We start from the raw sequence: 25,612 nt of genomic DNA, 5'->3' as shown, positions 1-25,612 counted from the left end.
AAGATCAAACAACTCTGGCCAGTACAGAATGTAAAATCAGTGGGTTCTAAGCAACACACGGTCCAAGACCATGTGTCAGCCTCACTGTTCTGAGGAACGGTGCCTGAAGTCTGCAGGTGCCGGCCTAGTGCCTCACATGCCTGCAGCCACCCCAGCAGCATGCTCGCCTTTGGTCTGGCCACGGAGACACACACACACCACTGCAGGTGCCCCAGAACCTCTCCGTACAAAGCCGAGGCTCAGGCTCTCGGCCTCCAGCCTCCAGACTCAGCCAAATCACAAAGGACCCCACACCGAGATACGTATTTTTATTTATTCACGGGCAGTGGCCTGTCCCTGCCAGATTTGGGGTCTGCCAGGCACTCCTTAAGAGGGAGGGAATTCAAGGGGCTTGCTCCGCAACTAACGCCACACTGGGCACGGCCACAGAAACCCCCACGCTGTGGCGATCTCCTCCCGCCCTTCCTCATGGCGCTTTTCCCCCTCAGCACCCCCCGGTAACGCCCTGCCCCGGCGGGAAAAAAGAGCCCGCCCCCTCCCCTCACGAACGCTCCGCTCATTGGCGGCCTCTGCCCCGCCAGCATCCAATCGCCTGCTAGCGCGGTCGCCATGGCGACGGTGGACGCGGTGCGGCCTAGGCCGCCATGGCCGCCTACAGCCCCGCGGTGCTGGTGGGCAACTGGAACGAGGCGGCGTGCCTGGAGGAGGTAACCGCGGAGCTGGGCCCTTCTCTCCCCCGCCCCAGCTCCCCCGGAGCCTGCCTGCCTCTTCGCCTGACGGTGTTCTCCCCCCTAATTCTCGCCAAGCCTCAGGTTGTTTGCACTGGGTAACATTTGCCCCCTTCTCTCCTTTACAAACAGGACCGCATGAGGGATTTTATACGGAAAAGAGACCGAGGGGAACTTTTAATGCAGAAAATAAGCAGACTTGAAGAGAATCTGTTAAAGAAGGTAATTTTTAAAGCAGGTTTTGTCAGTTCTCTGTGACTCCACATAGAATGACATAGCTGCTTATTAGTGTGCTTCACACATGAAGAATGCTAGCTAGGGGTTAGTGTTTCATAGGTTAAAATAGCGCTGATACTAAGTTCAGATAATTTGCCTAAAATCATGTGTATTTTGATTTAGATAAAGTTGTCGGTGTCTAAGGATGGATTTATTTGCTTTGGAGACACTGTGATGCTTTTGAGCCCGGACAACAAATCCTCAGTGGACAATTACACTGGAGCGTGCGGCAACCTAACGCTGTCAATTAATCTGGAGGAAATATCCATATATTCGGCTGTGTCACTTTACGTTGTTTGCAATTATTCTGTTAGCTTTCAATATCTTACTTTGAGAAATATGCAATTAATTTTGCTAAAATACAAATGAACTTGAGTAAAATATATTTAAGAAAGACTCCAACTTGGGTCATGCATTAAGCTTGCTTCTGCCATGCATTATTACTGTGTTTGATTCCAAGGAAGTTCAAGTCAGCATAGAACTGGTGTGAAAACAGAATTAAGTTCACTGTATCATTTGGTAAACTCTGCAGCTGTGTTTAATGTGGTCATATTTCAGCTGTAGAATACAAGAATGTCCAAAATATTCATTCTGCAAATAAAGTCTCTGAAGTGGAAATTTGTGTCAATGCCTTTGCTATCTATAAAGTGGACTACTACTTCTGTTGTCCTAAAAAAAACCTCAATCAAACAGAATACTGACTGCCACAGACGTGCCTGATTCCAGCTGCTTGCAGGAGAAAAAATAGAACAGGCCCCTGCTCAACAGTGGAAAGCTCTGCCTGAGTGCATGTGTTTAAGAAAAATACCATCGTGTTAGAGTAAAAACTGGTGCATATAATGCTGATTGAGCAAAACACTTTCAGTTAGATGTAATAAAGAATTTTGATACCAAGATCCCAATTTAGGCCTTCTAGAAATGCAACCAAAGTACTTTTGCTCAGCAGCTGTCTGATGCTAGTCACTGGTACTGAATGCTTACAGATCCATCATGTATCTACAAAGGTCATCAGCTACAGAATTTTCTGCTCTAAATATACTTAGAACAGCCTAGTGCTTAGTTTAATGGTACTTTAATGTAAGATACAGAAATCATTCTGAAAATACAGATATACCAGCATGTACATTGATGTAATAAATCCAATTACTAAATATCAATTATCTGTATAATTAGCAACATATGTTAAGTTACAGACAAACACTGTTCTGCTCTAAGTCTGATTTTTCAGATGCTTGTATTTAGTATATTTGGAAGGGGGCCTTAGTGCTGAATTACCATTAATTTTTTGTTGGATATTATCTTTCGACCCTGCACGTTAATGAATGCATCATAAAAAGGAATCAATAAAGTTTGAATTTCTATTATGTTAAATATTTTAACCGGTAAGTAATTTAGGAAATATATTTTTAGTTAATAGACTTAAAACACCAAAAAGTTATAGAAAAGCTGATATATTTGAATTTCTCTTTGTTCTTTTTACAATTTTAACAGTGTTGATGGAAGTTCAGTGGGGGAACCCATTAGATTTGGGCAAAAGTTTCGTCTTGGGACAACAGGAGGGTTTTCAGATCCAATGGTAAGGGAATAAAGTTGCAAATGATAGTGACAGCATATACTGTTATTATGCATTTAGTTATCATATATGTGTGTATATATATATATATATCAAACTGTATAGTGAGTGGTTCAACATCTTGGTTTACAGAACAGATTAAGAATCATACACGGATCAAGACAAACAATACCTAATCAGAAAGTTCATGCAACTTGTCTGAACTCAGGTGTGCAGTCCAATGGGACTGAGCCAGAATGATGGATAAACGAGTGTTTTTTTTTTTTTTTTTGTTTTTTTTTTTTAAGTCCAAAATGAAAAGATTTCATTTGATTTCATTTCTTGGAAAAAGAAGGCTATCGTTTGTATATGAAGTAACATACTATTCTGTCATTCAGAGGTAAATTTCTATGAAATGTTAGCATTGTCTTCCTTTACAAGCCAAAGGCAAAATAGACATTTCATGTTATATGTGTACTCAGAATAAATCACCACAACTACAAGAAAATTTTCCCTCTCAGCTATCACTTGATTCAGAGAAAACATTTGGAATGTAAATTCAATTTTAAGTTAATATTCAGTGGTTTAAGTACAGCATGGCTACTTTATGAGTTTATCAACACCATAGACTCTATTTTGTGGGTTTTAATTGTGTAGCTTTAATTTGGCAGACATTGTTCAGAAGCGATTTTTTTTGTGCTGGTTTTTTTTTGAAATACATATATTTTCATTTTATATTTATATTGTCATTAATACGTATTTTTTGTTTACAGTTATATCTAGCAAGTGACCATAAATCATTCATCAGATTTGCTAAAAAATCTTACCTTCAGCAAGTATTTTTGACAGATGAGCTTTCTTATTTAACTTGCTGGCAAACTACTTTCTTGGATCCACAGCTGCGTCTTGAATATGAAGGATCTCCAGTTCCTGTAAGAAATTAAAAATGTAAAAAAAAAAAAAAAAAAAAAGTTGAGTATTTAATTGAAAGAGTAGATCGACTATTTAAATATTTAAAAGAAAGTTGCATCCATTTTATTCATTCTTTTTGCATACGTAAACTCTAAACTGTAGTTTTAAGAAGGAGAAGAAGGAAGATTTATTTTATTTTTAACCAGGGAATCTGTTGCTCATTTGAGGTTAACTTGCTCAGTTTTTCAAAAATTGTCAAAGGTGGGCACTGACATGTTTGGAGGATGCAGTACTCAGAATCTGCATTTCAGGACTTCTGAGCACTAAATTCCATTTCTAGTATTGGAAGCTTTGATTGTTTAAGAATGTTAAATTTAAAAAGCAACAACAACAGACAGCAAGGCATCTGGAAAAGTGGATGCTTTTCCAAATTTTTTGTTGTTGTTGTAAATACATTAAGCGGATACAGTATTTTCCTGTTCCACAGAACTTCTTGGCATCCCGAAGTGCTGGGTGTATAGCGAAATAGCACAAATATAACAGTTCCACTACAGCCTTGATTTGTGACTCATTTACATGAATCATCTCACTAATAAACACAAAGTTACATAATTGTCAAACACAACATTATTTCACAGTGGTGGTAAATGTGGGTGACTGAAGATTCTGTTTTACCAAGAAAAAAAAAGGCAAAATATAAGGGTCCAGATCTAGGCTGTATCTCCAAAACACCTGGATCTCTCATCTGGCAAATATCCACTGTAAGCAGTATTACCCTGATTACTGGCATAACTCTCCACTATTTCCTTGATTATTATTATTTTTTAATTGTTATTTTAAGTGCCCAGCACAAGGGAGTGGAATGGAATGTTTTGGACAGAAGAATGTGTCTTACCTGAAGGCTGTTTGGTTAGTCTGAACTGTTAAGACAGTTGTGTTGAGACCTGATGGTTTAAAATAACTCACTCTCAATCTACAGTATTATACACAGCCATGCAGACTTGTATTAAGCAGTAAATGATTTAACTTGAATAAGAGTTATTAAAATCAGTCTAACAATGTCTATACTTTGTTGTTGTCATTATTTTTCCAGGCAAATTCTAAAGTGATTATTACTCATTGCCATACGAATCGGAGCTTAGCTGTTCCAAGGAACTTTTGGACAAGGTAAGAATAATTTATAACTGGCTGCAATAAGCATTATGATACACCAGCTTAGTACATCGTGAATTACTGTAAGAAGCAAGATAGTTGCTTTAGGAATAAACTGATGAAATGGAAAAGAATGCAGAATGTATGTTCTACTTTTATCCAGTTTTATTTCTTAGCTGTGATGTGTGCTACCATGATCCTGTAGACAATCAGCTCAGTCTTATATATTTTTTCTTCCCTTTTTATTTCATATCACATCATGCTTCTAGCCTTCCTTAGTGTCTTGGTCATTCTCCCTTTGAATATCTTGAGCAATTTTATTTTTTATAAGAAAAAATTGTATGTTAAGAAGTGTAAGGAGTTACAGAAAATAAATACACACTGCATAAAACTTTGTATTTTTTACATCCCTATGACTCACAACAAATGAAAGTTAATCCAACAATTCAAGTTCATATGCATGTATTGAATTAATATTGATTAAACGTTGTTAAGAAACATAAAAATTGTTTCTCATTAAATCCAGGAAAAATTGTCTGAGGATTTGTTTCATTTTTTTGAGTATGAAACAAGGTCTGGAAGGCTGAGACTGAAATGATTAAGTAGTCAGATTCATCTTCAGTCAGAGAGAATGGTGATATAAAAGGCTGCAGAGAACCTAACCTGCTTCCAAGTACTCAGGGTATCAGTGCTGTATACTGTTGGGGATGCTTTAGCTCTGAAAGCAGAAAGGTGGCATTTCCCTTTGATTTCAATTTCCTAGGTTATTAATGACTAACAAAGTGAGATGCAGTTGTGTTTCTATTAAGGGTCTGATATTTGAAAGTGCATGCTAATAATTCTGAATAAACCAAGAAAAACATGAGAAAACGTTATGTCTTACAGCTAATTTAGACTTGCTGAATGTGTATATACTGATTCTACACCCACACCCTTTTCTTTGACTTTGCAGGTCTTATTTTGGAAGGGAATATGAAGTTATTTGTCACACTTACCTGGACTCCCATAAAGTTGAAGAAGATAAGAATTACTGGGTAATAGTTACAGCAAATCCCAGTGACGATGGTACTATGATTGATAGACCTGACCCTCAGCCAGGGGGAATCGGAAAGAAAGAGTTTTGTCAAGAGACAGAGAATTTAAAAATCCCAGATTACAAATGACAAAGGTTGATGAGATTTTGATTCTTATTTTTTCTGCTCAGATTTTTGTATTAGAGATGCTTAATTAAAAACAGAAATGAAAGTCTACCATTAGTAATTTTACGTAATCTCATTAACTCATCGGGGTTCTGTGGATGGCAAAAATTGACTAATAAAACTTGATGAACAATGCACACGACATCAAAAATTTGTGAATCAACAAGGGTTCATTTTTGTACTTTCACATTCACTGATGGGAAAAGAAGTCAGAACCCAGTAAATCAAGTATATGTGCACTAAATTACTGCCCTTTAGGGTGTATTTAACCAATGCTTTCAAAATCAAACCTGTGTCACCCTTTTGAAAAGAATGACCATACAGTTTCCAAAACATTAACAACCAATCTCATGAAAACCATCATGGGACACTTTGACATTTAAAGATCATCTGAGAGAAATTTGGTGGTTGAGCTTGTTCCACACAATGCAATGTTGCCAAATATTAAAAAATCTCAAGTACGGTCTCTCTATCTCAAGATCAGCTTCAAATTTATGGGAATGAAATTAAGAAAAAAGTATAAATTTTTCCTTTCATCTGTGTGCTCTAAAAATTTAAGTTCCAAGTACTCAAGCACTGCACAGCAGTGAACATTGGAAACTTCTGAGAGCCTTTTCCATGCATCACCATGTTCCATTTGCTTCCTAATGGCTGAATTTTTCAATCCATAATTATTTCAATTAAGTTTGACAGCAAGGTAAAATTCTCTAAGAAAAGTAAGCTCATACATGTCAAGATAGGAAAAGAATGAGAGACCCTGTAAATTTGCCCAATAGGACTGCAGTTTATATTCATACCTAATCAGACACCAAACAATCCACATGAAAGTATACATGGCCCAGGCCAAGAATGGTTAGAAGATGGAACTCATATTTTCTGAAACATCAAAATCAACAAATCATGAGACAAAAAGATACGGAAAACAGTTACCTGTCTTTATATAGAAGCTGAAACTACCACAGAGAAACTTCTTACTATTTGGCATGCCATTATATCCAGTTAGTACAGTTACATGTATACATATTCCATTTCTTATTTTACTGCAATGGCAGGCTCTTTCTGCCCAAACTAAATAACTGAATTTCTGAGTTAAAAAGTCCGTTCTCACAAAGCATTCCAAAGATCTTCAATGTCCTTAAAGGTTAAACTAAACTTAAGTTTACCCAAAACAAAAATATGAAACTTTCATAAAAGAAGGGATCAATCCAAACATTTATGACTTCAAGTTCTGTCCCAGATAGATGATGACCTGTTTCAAACCAAGTGGGAAAACTTGAAAAGTTCTTGCTTTTATTCAATATAAATTAAATAGCATGATAGGCCGACTGGTACTTGTCATACGGTGTCTCGGAACATGTGAAAGATTACAGTTCTGTGTTACATGCAGATTTGCTCTGGGGGAGCGTATCACAGAAGACCATTTTTGAATCACAGTCCATGTGTATAAGCCTTGACAGGTCTGCTATAGATAAAGCTATTTCAAATCTGGCAAAACTTCTTTCCATTGAATTAAGTGTAATAAACAAGAGGCCTTAAAACAAAACTATCATTGAAACAAAGCTTCATGTGAACTCATGCAGGAATGAGAACTGTGTGGGCAGAGAGCCTTGACTGGCCAATGTTATGGATAGGAGAGTTTGTGTGAGTGTGTGTGCATTTGTGTGGGAGAGAAGCAATGCAGGCGGTACAAAAACAAGTTTTGTATGGTCTTAGAGGAAAACCAGGGATAAGCAGCCACAGAAATGAGTGCAGAAGTAGAAAATGTTGTAATTAGCTGCTGATTGAATGTGGCTTGGAATCTTTCACATGTTTTGATCAAACTGCACCTTACAGGAAAGGACTACCTAAACTGTTGGAAAATAAACAGGATTGAATCAATTCCTGATTATCTTATCAGTTTTTCTTCTGACCTAGTACAGTTTTAAGACCAGAAATTGTGCAAAGTTTCTTATATCACAAGATACCTTTTTGTAGTATAGCTGATTCTTGATGTCAAATGCAGATATTTGTCTGTTACTTATTTTTTAAAACTGTTCTTTTTACACTTCTTAATATTGTCCACACGATGGCACCACATTGTCTAAAAAGGGTGATTATTGCCAGAGGGATTATTGCTACATATGTAAAAATAACTTGAAACGTTCACATTCAAATAAGTTCTTGATACAATGCCAGAAAAGCTAACTAGATGAAATCAGACTTGAATTTTGGGCTAGGAAATGTGATCAATGTTTTATCATCTTTTTAGAAAATAAAATTGAGTTAAGCAACGATGGTAGATAGAAGCAAGTTTAACATACTTGCTTTGCAGGCAATCCATTTCTTAAAATGAATTGGAATATTAATTTCTAACAAAAAAACATACTTACAGAAAAAGTATGTTTTTGAAGAAAGTAATACTTTCTACATAAATTTATGAAACCTGATATGCAGCAAATGATGCATGTTTTTATAGGGGCACTGCTGTTTTTTACACCAATTTGGAGAGATTAAAATTCTGCACATTTTGAAAATAGATTGACATAATTCTACTTTGATGTTGTGGATAATTAACTAGAAAAAAATCAGGCTTCATGAATGAACTGTAGTGTTTCTAATTTGACCAGTGTGGACATGTGGACATTTATTGGTAAACACTGGGTTTAATATAAAGCTTTATGGGACTGAATATTAGCACAGAATCTGAACAATCCTGTGACTGCCACAGTGTGGCCTAAATTGATGGAGTAATGGAGATCTGAACCATGCTCTAGACCTGACCGTTGAGCAAGTAAGGGCATGCACTGTATTTTGGTTTTGCAATCCATGAAATATGGACAGCGATTCATATTGCCTCATTTGCAAAGCACTTTGACATATAACAATGAAAAAGCAAAATGTCTTAAGAAAGCTCTTAATGCTTCTTCCAAATTACACCCAGTAAGGAAAGGTCTACAAAGTACATTGTGGGCAGATAAAACTCACTTCCAGGCAGCTCAAAAGCTGTTAGCATGAAGCTAATCCTGAGCTATTAGTCCCCACTAAGAGACAGGGTGCATTAGTTCAGATTTGGTGCCGTGCTGATATAGCTTTTTGGAGGCCTGAGGTATAGAGAGCACTCGCATCTGCATACATTTTGCTGTGTGATGTATATTAACAGCACAATATTGAAGTAAAGAAGAAGTATGGAATTTAAGAAAGCCCTGATCTTCCTAGTTAACTGACACAGAAGTAACACTGGAAAAATGAAAATCCAGTTATACATCTGCCTTTTCACTTTCCCTACTCTTCTGCATGATCCTCCATATCATATTTCACCTCACTTCTCTGCCATGTCATCTTCACAAACCGACTGATTTGCAATGATTATAAAGTCCTCTTCTAGCACTCAGTCCAAGTTCCTCGTCCCTCACTCTAATCACACCAGTATCTTCCTAGGCTGCTTTCTATTTTCTGATTGTCAGGAGGTACTATTTTAGCTCAGTCAGCTGGTCAGAGGAGGAAGCCATATGCAGACTTAATAACTGGATATCTGAAAAAATGAAAAAAGAAAAAAGAAAAGCACAGAGAACATTACAATAAGAAATTCCACACAGCAGTGGAAGAATATATCCAAGCACTCGAAACTTTGGTGGAGTTGGCAGGTAAAAGGGTGATTTTGATAACATCTGTGCCCACTCACCCTAAATTAATATTGCATAAATGCTGTAATTTGGGATGGAAGGGAGGGTCCTTCTAAAACTTTCTTTAGAAACACTTAGATATTTTAAGCATGAAAACTAAACTAAGGGGGCCACAGATGAGGAATACATAAGACATGAAATGCAGAAGGCATCAAATAAAAGTGGAATTTAAGAAATCTCTATGTTGTTTTGTCATCTACACCTCTCTTCTGTTCTGGTCTTGCCTCCATTCCCTGCCTAAACTGCTTTCCCTTAGATTCCTTGCCTGTATGCAGTATAAAGAGGGACAAGCACCTTGTATCATGCTGGCTTGGCTTCATCTTGGAAGTAGTAAAAGGGAATCTTATCCTAATTCTAATACTGTATTCCCCTGGGTAAGAGTAAAGGGTGGAAAGACCCTTGCTGTGATGTGTCACCTTGCTGTGATGTGTGCTATTTCAGCAGGGAAATGTGCAGCCCTAATAATGCCAACTACAAGATTTGCATAACAGGTGTAGCACTGCTTATAATGAGAGGGACAACTTGTTATAAAGAAGGGAGAGACCCCTTCCCCCCCCCTTTTTTTTTTAAATGGAGGGTATGTGATAAAGCAATTAAAAAATGGTGGGCTTGTACAAGGCAATGCCTTTTATGTGACAGAACAAAATAATCAGTGCTGTGCTAGAAAGCATTGCCATGACAGTCACTTTAGCTTTCTTTCAAGAAGTTTATACATACATATATATATATTTGACTAGGAGGTCTCAAAGTGCAACAGGATAGGCACAAGCATTAGAAAATGCTTGATGACATTAATACCCACATTCACTGATGAAATTAATTCATACACATGCATCTCTGCTGTATGTTTATATGAGAAGCTCAGAGAGCTCATTTTCCAACATCTGTTAAATGCTGCTTCATACCGTACGTCAAAACAAAACTAAACAGACCATCCAGTTACAGGCCAGCGAGTATATACGTTTCTATAATGCTGGTCTTGTTTTAATTATAGGCTCCTTGGGGCAGGGACCATACCTTTATCTATTTCCCACATAGGAACAACTACAGCAGAGATGCTCAGTAAGCAATAGCCTAAAGTTGTTATTAAAAGTAGTTGAAAGATGACAGGAAATTGAAGTAGACCTGGTGCAAATAACCAGAGATAGAGGCATATGAATTCTACACGTAAACCAGCACCAACTAGTAAATTCTCAGTGTGGGGTATAAAGATGCAGCTGCCCAAGTAATTCTGACGTTAATAGGAGTTGCTAGGAGAAGAGCCCACAAACCACAGTGCTGTCTCTGTGGGTCTGACAAGCCCACAGAAGGGAATAAGAATTATACATGCCAGCATTTATTTATATATATATATAGTTATTTAATTATATGGCACACCAGTTAAAAATACCTAACCAGCTTTTAGCATAAATCCCATTTCCAAAAGTGGCACCAGTCCTGAAGAGCCAAAGAGTTGTTTCTGCAGCTTGTTCACATTAAAACTTTCAGTAGTTAGGTGATCTATGCCTTTGAAGATCTCAGTCTATGTAAAACACCTTCAAAAATTGCATTTATCTGTTTCTGAAAATGTTGCATGCAGAATTTATATATAAAAAAAATTATATCATGAAACAGCATGAAAGCAAGAAACTAGTGAATAAACAAAGCTCTGAATTAAAGCTTGAGTTATCTGTCCTTTATAGGCAATATTTAATAAAACTCTTAAAACTCCTGAAACACTATTTAGCATGGATTATTGTTATAGGGCCTCTTAAAAAATTAAACACAGCAGTTTGTGAAATCCACATCAGACAGCAATTTCTATCCTTCCTCCCTGGTTTCCTACCACTCCTCTCTTGCTTGGGCTTTGTGCCTCTTCTATATCCTGAAGAAACAACTGAGCAGTTGTTTGGGGAAAAGTTTAAGGTTCATCAGCTTTTCCGGTCTTTTTGCTGACAATTTTGGCAGCATCAGTTCAGCCAGAACACCCAAGATGTATTATAGTCTTGCAAGTAACCAGTGAATTTAATTGACCATAAAAGTTATATTTTGCCAAATATATATCTGTGCATGCATGTATGTATATATATATGTATACATACAATAAAAGTGAATTAGCTCTATACACACATACACATACTAGGTACTTAAATGTTGGCACAGCAATAACATGTAGTTCAGTGCATGAAGGAGAACAATCTTACCTCATCTAAGAATATTAAACTGGTTTCTTTTGAAACTACCTGTTCTTTCAGTGTAATCTTGTGTGGTCCTGGACATACTCATACTCAAGGCTGACTACAAATGACTTCACATCACGCGGTAATCCAGAATAACACTCTAGCTACATTTTATGCTTCATCATGTCCCCTTTTTTCTTGTCCATCATCTTTCCCCTTTCTGCTTGATGCACAATTCTGTCCACAAATCCAGTTGACCTCAGGTTCTACTTGTGGCTGAGAAGTCACTCAGTCAGGCCAAATTATGAGGCTGTGCTCTTTGGTCCTCTTAAGCCAGTCAGTGTGATAACTCCCCTTAGGACACATTGAGCAGATGACCATGTTGAATGCCTCCCACCTTGTTTCCTACAGAGGGGAAGCCAACCAAGATAAAGGGGAAGATCGAGGTATGAAACTGCAAACAACAGTTAACCCCAGCCTAACAAGTCCCTGAAGAAAGTGGTCATCTATAATATCCTTGGTAAGTCCAGAAACAAGCTTCAGAGGATGAGGAAGTCACCCAGTGATCAGACAGTCACAAAGCTGCATAGCATAACAAGTTCATGCTCATACCTGTTATGAAATAAAATCACAACTCATAATAAAATATTAATCCATAATTCTTACAAAAGTGGGGGTGGACTAGTTTTCTCTGTACATGGTAAATGGATGAAGCCCAGGTGAAGGACTGTAACTAACTCTGTCTTTTGCTTTTATGGCACCATCTTTGATTAGTGATCATGGTAGATACAGGTAATAAATAAGGAGAATACCATGGCCAAAAATCCCCTAGGCTTGATCTTTGTATTTCTGGTCACTGTTTTAAAGAAAGTGAAAACTCCTTCCATTTCCCTAGCTACCATGGGTAGCAGTACCCTATTTCACACTTTGTCATACATATGTCATACATATAACAGGTGCATTTTCATCCTTCGTTTACCATACCTATGTGTTAGCATCCTTGCCTGATAAATGGGCATAACTCCTTTGTAAAGAATATAGTAAGAAATACTTTGTGGAGGTTTTCTAGGTGCTGACCAAAGCACCATATAAATATTGCAAAGAAAATGTTATTGTTCATAAATGTCCTGGCATTCTAAAATGTACCACAAAATCTTTCTGCATATATTTGGTGTCAAATCACACCAAAATTCACAGGTTTAATTAATAATAATATTGATAACTCCATCATGACAAAAATACTCAGGATCTGTTCTCTTTTACCCACATTCTTTTTGCAGGCACAAGTGAAAATTTGTTTAAAAGGCATCCACACAACTATCTCAATAATTGCAGCGCATGACCTTTGATAGAACATAGCTTACTGTTCTCACTGCTCATTGAAAATGTTGATGCTTCCAGCAGTGCTTGTATTTCAACATTTTCCTCTATCCCATGCTAATTAATATCTAACTGCATATATCAACTGATTATGCCATGTTAGGCGGTTATGGAATTTTGTCCTGAAGTGCTAAGTGATTTTAAACAGTATCACGCTCTGGGACTTGTGAATGGTTTCTACTGAACACTAGGCTTAACATAGAATTCAGAAACACCAACACAAATTCCTGCTTTCTATGAAATTAGCTTAACAAGGATTTGGGGTGTAGCCATTTGCACTGTATGGCTAATGTGAGCAACCATTTCATCAAAGCAATTATGTCTGAGAACAGAACATTCATTCATCACAAAAAGAATTGAAACAAAGTTGATTTATACCACACATTTGACCTGTTACACAACACAACCGTTAGCTGTTTGGTTTCAGAAGTTAAATGTTACATGTAGGTGATGCAGGTTATTTGGTCGGTCCATGTAACCTATAGTAATTTTAGGTTTTCTGCAACAACACAAGCTTCATATTGTAAAGAAAGATGTCAGAGTCAGTATAAATGCACAATAATGATTCTTCAATCATATTTCAAGTTATTCTACAAAGAGAACATATTAATGTGCTGGGGTAGGGCAATTTTTCTAAAGGAACAGTGTAATTAACTGAGGACAATTCTCCTGTGTAACTGCCATGAAGAGAGTATTCATCAGATGGAGACCTTGTGCCTGCAACATAACAGCACCATTGGCTAAGACATGCTTCCTGAGGGTGGGACAGTGATGTTGAAACTGAAGGCAAGGAAAAAGTTCTTAAAGAGCCTGCAAAACATATCCATGAAACCAAAACTAATGAGAAAAAGAAGAACATAAACTAAAGCTGTTCAAAATATTTTAAATTTTGTATGGCTAACTGTTCCTGGGAAGAATATATTATGACATGAAGCATCTGAATGTGAACAGAGATTTTCCCCACAGAAATAAACAATAAATCATCTTTTCAGTTTAGTAGCCAGATATAGCTATAATTATATTCTTCAGTAACAGTCTATGAAGTTTTATGCTGATACTTTTCTCCCCAGTTGATCCAAGTTTAAAATGTTCACTTGAAAGAGTATTTTAGAGATTAAAAAATAAATAGATCCTTGCAAAACTTAAAAATAGTTTGTTGCATATCGTTCCTGTTACTGTTCAAAGATCCCGGTATGCCTCAAGTTATGGAATAAAAAGTGTATTGCATTTACAGCCCTGAATTCATGGTCTATGTACCATTTTCATGTTGAGTACAATCAGGGCAGCACCAGGGGAGGTATAATTAATAGCTTCTCTTAGGTAAAGAAAACAAACCATTAGTGAGGTGAATCTATTTTACCCAATTTTGCCAAATTACTGTGTTACATTCTTCCAATCCAGAAGAACATTAATGCAAAGTGTGAATAGATGGGCAGGCTTTTGTAAAAACAACTGAATAGCTCTTCAAATTGGTTACAAGAGTAACAGCTGTTGAAGATCAGCTATAATACCCCAAACCCATTGCTGCTGTAGCAAATTGCACAAAGCAGAATAAACATTCCAGAATGCTTTAATTACCTTAAATTATGAACATTTTAAAAAATTGTATTTCTGATTCAGATAAGTCTGTCTTTCCATCCCAGTCCTCTGAATTCTGTGTCATGAAGTTATGTACACAGACAGCAAAGAAATCATCTTGCAACAATCTGCCGGAAAAAAAAAATAAAACAGATTCTTTAGTCTCCTACTTCAATACACACTCCTCAGACTTTTTATATATATATAATTATTATTTTTTTTTCTGAACTCTTTCCACCTTGTTAACATCTGTTCTAAAGAGAGTGGATGCCCTACCTGGGCAGAGTGGATCATGTACCGCTTTATTCAGTGGTAAGGACACTGTTCCCCCTTAACACCTGGGGCACACACACATTTCCAAGTCTGCATCCACAGTAAGGGTGGTGGGTGGCCTGGGGCTAGCCAGAGAAAAGGGTTGCAGTCCTCCAGTCTCTTCTCATTTCCATTTGCTAGAGTAGTCTGAGACCTGCACATGCTGCTTCCCCAGCATCAAGGAAGCAGGAAGGAGAAGGGAGATTGGATGCATGGAACAACACGTGGGTTCAGTAGATAGGCTCAAAGCACCTAGGAGCTGCTTTACTGAATTCAGGTGTTACTGAATTATTCCACACCGCTCTCAGGAGACTGGAGAAGACTCCTCTTGCACAGTAGGATTACAATTTTCTCACTCCCAAACATTCTGCTGCTCTAGGTAAATGCTAGTTTTGCCTATAGCTAGACTGGCTGTATTTGTCCATACAGTTTCAAGAGCCAATTTCCATTAAATTCTTTATTAAAAACATTACAAAAGGAGATGAAGTTATAATTTTAGAGGTATCATTAGATATATATTCTAAATAGTGTAAAGTGTTTGACTTTACAATAAAAGAAATAAACAAAAGCTAAAGGAAGGGTCTGGGCAACAAGATGGCAGCTTAAATTTAGCGTAGGTAAGTGTAAAGTAATGTGCATTGAAAGGAACAATTCAAACTATTCATATACACTGATGGTTTGCAAAATCACTCAAGAAAAAGATTTAGGCGTTACTGTGGACAGCTTAATGGAAATTTCTACTCAGTGAACAGCAGTGGTCAAAAAAAGCAAACAAGATGTCAGGCTATATTAAAGATGGATTGGAAAATAATACTGGAAATAATAACAATACCATCAAATACATCAATAACGTATTCTCTGTTTTAAGAATAGCTTATTTTGCTTTCATTCTTTGAAAATCACCTAAAATAGGGAATTAAAGTGGATTTAAAGGCATAGATAAACTTCTATAAAGTGAAAGATTTTTTAAAGGGTGTCAGAATCGTGACATCCTTGCAATTAATTTTCTTTTCCTCTAAACAACTTAATCTGCTCCTCAGTTCATAAGTTTGTAAACAAGGATAGCGGGAGGCACTTACCTTCGCCGTATCTATAGATGAATGGCTTAAAAACGACATACAGCCTATTGATGGGCCACTTTCCAGCACAAATGCGTCATTTCCCTGTTACTGTAGAGAAAAATGGCAGTTCCTCACCAAGCCTCCTCTCTGCTCTCCCCTGACCCTAGTCTGCAGGGCCCAATCCATACCACTTCCTATCTGGTTTACACTCAGCCGGTGTCTGTACCCATCACCTTCTATTCAAATTTCACCCGCTTCCCCAGGTCCAGTCCAGCACCCTAACCTGAGATCTCCCTTCCTTTAATCCCTTCCATTTCCCCATGCCCCACACTTGCACATCTCAGAGCTGATCAACCCTCTGCAGTCCCACACCAGTTATCCCAGTGCTCCCCCACATGACTTTATATCCCACTTTTCCCTCACTGCAGGCACAGCTCACCAGCTTAGTTCCTTCAGCTTTGCTGTCAGGATTGTTGACGCTGTTGGACATCCATTATTTGCCTCCCCTGCAGTATTTACCCCATGTTCTGCAGACCACTGTCAGACATACACGATGCTGTTGACATTATCACTTACACAGTAAACTAGAAAGACTAAAATCAGAGGTTAATTTATGGCAGTGGAACCCCCAATGTACACACCCATCCAGTTTAGGGCTATATCATACCTCAGTGCATATATCGCTCAGATGTAATTTAAGGCAGAGGTTTCTCTCCTGAATATGTGACATTCCATATTGAAGGCTGTCCTGTGAACTATGGACAGTGATATACACCAACCTTTGTGGTTCCTAGGTTCCTAGTGCTTGCTGTAATTAGATGTCAGATTTGTAAATTCAACATTGTTTAGTCTGAGGATAAGTGAGGAAAATGGGAAACTCATTTGCCCAGCAGTGGGAGGGTGTGGAGTGAAACAGTGTTGTTTTCTGTGGAGGATTTTTATTTTTATTACTAGACTCCTGAGAGCCTAAAGATGTCACTAGGTCCTTATGCTGTTCTGGGCTGTGAAACCAGCAAGGGAAAATATGAACTGATGCAGTTTTATATAACTTACAAATGTGTTTAGCATTTTCTGTGACAGAGTGAAAGCAGTCAAAAAATTTAACTGTTTCCTTCATGAACTTTATTTTGTTTATCTGTAAGCTTGCTCTATACCAGCAGAACTGGCAGTAGTCTTGTCCAGAGCAGGGGCAGGGCATTTTCCCACATAACCGAAATAAATTCTTACTTCAATAAAAAGAGGAGAAGAAAAAAAAAAAAAAAAAAAAAAGAAGAAGAAGAAAAGAAAGTTATGCTGTGAAATGGCATTATTACCTCTAACAAAAAGCATATGGAATAGTAGCTTGCACATAGGTCTGAGAGCCAGGAATAAATCAGTGCTAGTCTAGACATGCTGATTCCAGCTGTGGTCCTGAAACAAGCTGTTAGTGCTAGAATTTGATTAAGCCTAATGCCCATCTGGAGAAGATGATGAATGAAGGCAGAATACCGCTGTCCCATCAGAGTTGTGCTTAGAGGTATTTGTATTATGGCTGGAAAACAGGCAGGAGAACAAGGGTTACTCATTGTATTCCTGTTTCTCCCAGTAAGTGACTGGTTCCACAGCCAGTATCAGAGACGCTGTGGTATATTCTATGGAATTGTGACTTACCATATACCCCCTTTCTTCTCCTCAGTATAGGCAAAGAAGCACCAGCAATGTCTTTATTTGGTCCTGGTTTCCACTTACTTAGTATGGCCCTCAGTCATTACTGACTCTTGTACTTTCTGCACAGTGGCTGTAATATTTAATTAATTAATTTTTATAAGCCCACAGAAGATGGAAAGCCTTATATATGACATGTTTAAGGTGAGTAATTACCTCACAAAAAGACATAAACAAACTCTGAGCAGTGATGTAATTTCAGAATGCAGAGCACTGGCAGGGACTTAGAAACCCTCACAAACATACCTCCTCCCTCCTGTCCTTCTCCTTCCTTCTGCCTCCTCTCCCTTCCCCAAAAGAATGAATCCCTCTCAAAAGTGACCTGATATGAATAACTTTTGCACCTCCTTTACAATTGTCTTCCTTTCATGCAGCAGAAGGGTCCTGGTTTATCTGTTTGCTTTAGTTTAAATTCTGCCATCCGCAGACAAAACTTTTTGCTCCACTACACAGACTTTATTCACCAAAGAACAACCTCCCAAAACCCTTGCAGAGCTTATGAAAGGCGTTTTCACTCACTTGGGTTAAATGAGCACTGTTTTTTCTTTTTTTTTCCCCTTTTTTTTTTTTTTTTTTTTTTTTTTTTAGGTTACGAGTAATAAATGAATCATTTCAACTTTGGGCAAGGAATTTAGGTGTTGTATTTGTACCATGCAACTACATAAACACAGAACGAGCCAGTTAACCAATGAATTGCAGGGATTAGAAGCAATGAGATGATCTAAAGCATTTAACACATTTTCCATATATTAGTCCTTGGACTAGTTGTGTTTTGCTTTCTTACAACAGACACAAGTCAGTAAAAGTCCAAAAGGAAAGTTTGAGGTTTTACATTTCTGTTTGTGGTACAGGAAAAGGGTTACGATCTCAGTGGTTGATTCAGTGAAATAACATCTCTTTTATACACATCTGCCTAGCAAGTAGGGCGGTAGTTGGAAATACCCAATCTAAAGCATTAAAGATTTGCTGGCAAATAGCAAGGCATTTTCTGCTGAGGAAAAATTGTTATATTGAGTAGTCACTTTGAATGCTTAGGAGTTACAGTCAAATATCCAAACACTGTGGAGTTACACTGCATTTATTATTTTCTCAAGTATTTAACACACTGGGAACTGACTCTGCTGTATACATCATGTCCAAGAAGGAATGATAATAGTGAACTTAAATAAGAAGAACCTTGGCAATGGTAAGTAATATTTTTATATAAAATTATTTCTGCATCATACAGTGAATTGTTTTTATATGTCAGTATGTATCATTTTCAATTGTTTTTATTTGACAATTTAAATGAGAAGAGTAAACAGGTAAGACACAAAACCAGAGGTATTTCACAAGCTATATATTTTCTTGCCTTTCTATTCACTGTTTTAAGTTATATGAGAAATTTGAAGGAAGTTATTGTTGTTGAATTATCAGTCTTGTGATTTAAGAGAGATGCTGTACATGGAGTTACCTTAACTTTGGTCACTTTTGCTTTGCTGTATATTTCTCCTATTTCTCCTGACACATACGAAAGTCAGCAGACTGAACCAGAGAATTTTGTGAGCTTGTAGCTTTCTTCTGTTTTGAAGGCCTCTTAAAACCTGCAATATTGGGAGGCAGAAAAGAAACAAAAACATAAATCAAATGATTCATTTCTCAAATGCATTTTAAATTTACAAATTCCATCTCAATAGTAATTCATCTTCATAAAAAGAGACAGGAATTAATTTCAAAACAGGATATAAAGGAGAGGATATGGGATATTCTTTAGCTTTTGCTAGGTACATGTTTGTTTGTTTATTTTTCAGAATTGTTTCTAACCTTTCTGCTCACTTCAAATGTTGTGTAGCTGCAAGCTTTACTCTTTAAATGTTTTATTTTTTTTTAAAGAAGAAATGCAGAAAAATGTATGTCTCCATGAGAACTGGATAGGAGTACTATCTAATCCTCTGAAAACACATGCACATTTCCAATCCATTTAAAAATTAAATATTAATATGATTATTATGTTTCAGAACATACTTCCAGGCAAGATGTCCAAATGCACTATTTACTTGAATCTCTGTATGAACTAGCCTATACAGGAAATCAGTAAATTGGTCCAGAGTCTCAGACTCAAAGGGCATGCATATTTGTTTAGTCATATACTATAAATAACATCTGTAGTCTTGGAACCGTGCCAACGTTATTAATGCAATGCTCACTTAATAGTTCCTCTGTTATGAGCCTCATTAGTAACTGATTCATACAGTATGAGCCTACAAAAAAAACACGCAGGCTAGTACAACACACACATTGATGATATATTGTCCATACTGCCAGTGTAACCTCATTTGTTGTGCAGCTGGTATGCTGTGAGCCAAGGGCACACCTCCTGGCCAGCAGCCCCCTGGGAGACACAGGCAGTGCAGAGGCTCTCTGCAGGGGGATTGCTGTCAGGGTGCAAGTGGGAGCCCAAACAATCCCCTCTTCCCCCACCATACCATCCTGTGCTGGGGACAGATGACATAGTGCTCTGAGGCTGTCAATTGCTTCAATCTGTGCTGAGGGACAGACCCTAATGACCATCACCTCTTTATCACTTCAACACAGTTTTGCTGTTAGAGAGCACCAAGGACATGATCTGCTCCTTTTATTTTTCTAGTACTTTTATAACATAACATTTATCTTGCCTGTATTACAGTATGACACATACTGTACACTGTGAAATAACTTGCATATTTTTCTGCTATGATATTTCTGGAATTACCATACAGAATAAACTTTGTTTGAAATATATTCTGCATAATGAGATGGGTTGGTATAAGACACCATTACGTGACACCAGCAAATACTTACTGTTTTCTAAGAGTAGTTAATTGCTTTGTCTAATTAAAAGAATATCATTTATTCCTCTTATAGTACTTCTTATCAGAGAAATCCCCACCCATCTGAGAAAGAAGGTAACAAGCACAACTCATTTGCATTGATGAGGACAGGGATTCAGAAGTGCGGGGAAGTAAACTGATCTGATGTTAAAGCATCAGGTCACTATCAGAGCTGGAAGGAGATATCCAGACTCATAGTACAGTGCTCTGTTGAAAAATGGGCTGGGGCATATTGTTACTGTTTTATGGAGTGAGTAGTGTGCATTAGATATGGTAGATAAGGTTCAATTATATGTACTTGAAGTTGTTGCCCAAGATTAATGGTCAGCCTACACTGATATTGACAAAAACTTAACATATTATACACAGAGATCCTTTGTTTTGGCCAGAAACTGGAAAAACAAAAGCCAAACGACCACCACCAACTTTTAAACTCCTGTTCTTGTATGCTACCCCCAAAAGTCTGGGTATTCTTACCTCTTGAATGTTTGAGTCAAGTCTTTTAAGATTCACTTCACAAATTAAAAGACAATTAAAATGATGTTGAAGAAAAAGGAAAGAAAGCCAGACTGGAAATCTTGGGTTACAATGTTGGTTGTATGGTTGTCTTAGAACATGATGTTGGACAATCATTTGGGATTCAAATTCTAGAAAAGACTGTTTCTTTTGGGAAACTCAAGCTGAGACAAAGGATTTAGTATTTTTTCTTACAGACAGAACACTAGACATTTTCTTGATTCCTACTCAAAAATGGGTACATGTGAGGGAAAAGACACTGAAAACTGGGCCTTCCAGAGCTCGTTTCTGCTCCAGTGTCAGAGTCATTCAGTGGCTGCCCTGAGTCCTAAGCCTGCTTTAACACATGGCTATCTGTAAGCCTGACCATGCTGTTTTACGTATTCACAGACATACCAGGTTTTTGCACATACCCAGACAGCCTTCCAGAGAGCCTTTCCTATTCACAAGACAGACATCCAGTCAGGAGGTAGACACACTGTTGCATAATCTGATCTCACAGCTGCTCTTGTCCCCTACATCAGCTGCAAAATAAATATAGTAGCTGTGATCTGAGTTATAACTACTTCTTATGGAATAAGGTATGGAATAAGGTATCCCTTCCACTTCTTAATGCAATGGATCTCAATTACCCACTCTGGGAGCCCTGGACTACAGACACTGTGGAACCAACAGTTATTTTTCAGTATTAAAACTAATAAAAAATAAATAAATAATAAAAAATAATGATAATAAAAAAAATACAATATTAGGAAATGCAGTATCGTTTCATGACACCTCCCCACCAATACTTACTGATCTTCATGAAAAAAATACTAGGGAAGCGATCATGGTTTTCAGTGTGCCATAACAGTACTATTCAAGCTCTTTTGGACAAATATGTAAATAAATGCAAATGTGTATTTGGATACAGAGATGTCTAAAAGAAACAGTAACTAACAATCTCTCTGGATACAGCAAGTTTTCAAGACTAGAGGGATAATGTCTTCACATTCGGATTTGATGCTTTTTTTTAAAAAAAGGTATGCTTTACCTGGAGCATAAATTGTTGCCATTAATACAGGAATAATAGGTTAAATTTTTTTTTGTCAGGTAATTAGACTAACTAATTGGAACAATTTCTGAGTCTAAAATCTGTAGAAAACAAACAAACAAACAAAAACAACTACACACACAAGGTCAGGAATGCTCAGCTGAGGCCTCTTGGTCACTAACTCCAAGATATTTATAGATACTGCTCTTAAGGTGTAGGCTGACCTCAAAATATGGGAGAAAAGTTGTCTCCCAAAGACACTAGGTCCTGGACTGTTTAGAATGCTAAATTTGGCTCCAGCATCAATCAAACACACAGGCAAGGTATCATTGGATCTCATGAAGTGCCAGGAGCATTATGTTTTGCGTCTTACCAGGGAGCTATTTTTTCTGACAGACTATATTATTTCACCCACAAGAAACGTGTAAGGTAATTTAGTTTCATCTTGCTGTCAACAATGATGCTAGTGAGCAATGCATGCAGTCAAGAGCGAGGCATCTGCCACTGGGGCTTTATACTGTTATCTTCAACACCACAAATAAAAACCATCCACTCAGACTCATTCTGATTGTCACAGCCTTAGAGACACAGTAAAGTAGAAGAAATGTGCGTCAAGATATTGTTAGTGCAGAGAAGTGGCTGTATTAAGTAGCTGTGCCTCTTTGAGGCACCAGGAATGACAAATACTAAGAAGTAGCTTTAGCTAAAGCCTTGCAACTTAAATGACTACGGTATTTATAAATGCAGTAAAGATATTCAGGCATGGATATCTACAAGAAAGAGATTGCATAATTTCTCATCAACCACTGACAATGCTAAATTAAAAACAAAAAAATAGCAAACCCAGCAAACAAGACAGGACCATGCACACTACCTGTGAGATGCTAAGTGATAAAAAGCCCCAGACTTCAGTGAGACTGAGATCAGGCTATAGAAAGTGGTGCCTGTGCCAGAAAGTAAAATATGGAGCAAATTCTGCCACTAGTACTCAAATGGATTAAATATATCCATCTTTCATTACTTCCGTTCATTCCTATCTTTCTGTTCAAGGCATAAAGGAAAAGGTAGTAGCAACAAATATGGCAAAATGCAGAGACTCACAATAAAAATGCAGCATCAGACAGGTCTAAACCTTTTATACTGAACTAATGAAAAATACAGAGAAAATTTTCATATGATTTTTATATGTGGAGTAAATTCATTTTTCTTTTGCCCTTTACTTTTTTGCCTGATAAATCATAGTTCTGGCAATTGATAATTCCCCTTTCATTCAACCTAAAGGGCCCCTTATTTCAGCCTAGAGTTCAGGGGAATATAAATCAAAAGGAATGCAAAGTCAGATTAAAAAGGAACATTATGTGACTGGAAATGGGGAATGAGGAGGTAAAGTCATAACTTTTTAAAATATTTGTTTTAAATTAGAATGACACCATACAGGGGAGCTCACATACTGTTTCTGTTACTCTTGTGCTGCAGTAACTTATAAATTCTGTTTTGGTCAATGGCTTTAAAGAAATTGATGGACCTTGTCTTCAGTACCAGCTATTTAGTAATTTCATAGTTCAGACACAAACATCCTGTAGTATCTCTCTAAGCCCAACATAATCATTTATGCAGTCTACAGACCCAGTACCAAAATATTGAAATCATAAACACAACTCAAAACCTCATGTTTAAAGAGTACCATTGTTGCTATACACCATACCATGGCTAAAGTCAATGCACTACCCACTGACACTGCTGTTATTGTTCAATTAGACATGCTTTTAATGCAGTATTTATATCACATAGGTTACTTTTCTGTAAACAAAGCATTGTAGCATAGAGTAACAGAGTTTGGGTGATGAAGCAAAAGTACCTTTTGATGAGCATATGCTTAGTATTAAAACTTCGTCCACAGACCTACATAAGCACTATTTTACAGGTTCTCTCTAAGGCACTACAACAAGCAAGAACACCTGAATAAGGTTAGTAATCATGCACAGTGAAAGCGCATCTCATGCAAAGTATTTGGGAATACCAGGTCTAGGAACTTTAATTAACTGACAGGGTGGCACTCCATTGGAAAAGAGTCTAGGAGGCTGCAGAACTGGATACCATTATGAAAGAGTCGGGTAATAAAGCTCACACAAGGAAGTCGATTTTTAAAAAAGGATCTGAAGAAAAAGGAGGAGATCCAAATACATGAGAGCAGCATGAAGCTGAGAGAAAGGAGGGTCATAAGAAGGAAAGATAAAAGTATGTATGTAGAGGATAGAGGATGACATCAGTACAGAGATAAATGAGGAAAGAATTCTACAAAGACTTGAAGAGCAGGGTATTTTTCCTAGTACAAGAACTGAACAAATTTTAGACGCAACAAATGTGAAACAATTACAAATAAGTATATTTTTATGTAGCACATGAAACTCATTGCCTCTGGGTAATCAAAACTTAATGGGAGCCAGAAATTGATAGATTATAGTTACACTACACAAGATTCATTTCATCTGTAGAAGAAAAATTCTTTATGCTTCCTGGCAAAAGCAGGTACTAAGTGACAAAAAGAATTAGAAAGAGGTTTACCTAATTTGACATAGTGCAATACTTATCCATTATGGCCTCAGGTAGCTTCTGTTAAAACAATACTATGCAATCGTAATGGATAAAGCTCCAACACTTTTGGAATTCATACAAAACCTCAGAGTGCCAGCCTACTCTTATCAACAAGGCACTCAGAAGAAACTCTTCCTGAAAGCAAGTTAACTCTTGAGTACTTTTTTTGCAAGATAATTCTATTGAAGCAATTGCTATTAGCCATTGCTGGAGAAACATACTGGATTAACTGTGCTTATAGGGTGACGCAATGTGCCAGTTCTTATGTTGCTCTGTTTTGATGGATGGAAGGGCAGTGTGAAAGCTGCAAAACCCAAGACAGAGATGACTAATCCAGTCCTGGCTTAGCAGCAATGAGGGAAAAGACTGTCTTGTGCAATGTAACTGTTGTCTGGAACGTGGCAATGTGTGAAAACTCTGACTGTGCTCAAGGCAAAACTAATTCATCAGTTTGCTGAGCAATGTAAGGACAGGACAAAAACTAGAACACCTCAAACTATTGGCTTTCTCTCCTATTAACACAAGCACTGCTTGGACTTGGGTGGGGATCAGGACAGAGGCTAAGTTCCATCATTACTTAGATTTGCTTTGCCCAGTGCAAATGTTCTGTTTAAATTTATATGTTGCTTTTTGGAAAAGGTTATCACCAGTAGCAACGGGCAAAATATTTGGTACTGAATAATCCGTAAATTTGTCCTGTACAATCCAAATCTTTGGATTTGGAAAATAATTTGAAGGGACGGAATGATCAGCTCCTGTATCTGCTGTGGTTCCAGACACATCTTGATTTTAGGCAAAAGAAAAGAACTCTCATAAAAAAAAAAATAAATTAAATGGTTCCTCTATTGCCTTCTCAGAAAAGTGTCTCCAGTTTGTGTTAACTAGGATGCTACCCCAGGGCAGAAGTATCACTCTACCTGTGAATGGTACTGTTTGACTTTTAT

General features: G+C 37.4%; 2 protein-coding genes across 5 annotated transcripts in view; both read left to right on the top strand.

Annotated features, from left to right (window-relative positions):
* The first annotated feature begins 572 nt into the window (after positions 1-572).
* On the top strand, positions 573-6,063 carry CFAP161 (cilia and flagella associated protein 161). The gene is made up of 7 exons (XM_035335947.1): positions 573-707; positions 861-950; positions 1,128-1,313; positions 2,467-2,580; positions 3,330-3,488; positions 4,562-4,635; positions 5,573-6,063. The coding sequence occupies exons 1-7, from the start codon at positions 645-647 to the stop codon at positions 5,781-5,783; spliced, it is 897 nt and encodes a 298-aa protein (XP_035191838.1). The 5' UTR covers positions 573-644; the 3' UTR covers positions 5,784-6,063.
* A 12,605-nt stretch (positions 6,064-18,668) lies between these two features.
* IL16 (interleukin 16) overlaps positions 18,669-25,612 on the top strand; it is a 46,822-nt gene continuing 39,878 nt past the window's right edge. For 2 of the 4 annotated variants that reach the window (XM_035335331.1, XM_035335337.1), the window contains exon 1: positions 18,669-18,861. Coding sequence is in view for 1 of the 4 variants with exons in the window: in XM_035335332.1 (XP_035191223.1) it covers positions 18,859-18,861 (3 nt within the window). In the remaining 3 variants the exon portion in view is untranslated. The remainder of the gene's footprint in view (positions 18,862-25,612) is intronic. The other 2 variants (XM_035335330.1, XM_035335332.1) reach the window with 2 other exon arrangements.

The sequence above is a fragment of the Oxyura jamaicensis genome, chromosome 10 (genome assembly GCF_011077185.1).
Source record: "Oxyura jamaicensis isolate SHBP4307 breed ruddy duck chromosome 10, BPBGC_Ojam_1.0, whole genome shotgun sequence".
NCBI classification, from domain to species: domain Eukaryota; kingdom Metazoa; phylum Chordata; class Aves; order Anseriformes; family Anatidae; genus Oxyura; species Oxyura jamaicensis.
Note: the sequence above shows the minus strand (reverse complement) of the source record. Positions and strands in the feature narration are given on the sequence as shown.

Coding starts and splice junctions, on each gene's coding strand:
- CFAP161 (XM_035335947.1), top strand. CDS start 645: ATGGCCGCCTACAGCCCCGCGGTGCTGGTGGGCAACTGGAACGAGGCG. Junction 3,489..4,561: donor ATGAAGGATCTCCAGTTCCT/GTAAGAAATTAA, acceptor TTATTTTTCCAG/GCAAATTCTAAAGTGATTAT. Junction 4,636..5,572: donor CCAAGGAACTTTTGGACAAG/GTAAGAATAATT, acceptor TTGACTTTGCAG/GTCTTATTTTGGAAGGGAAT.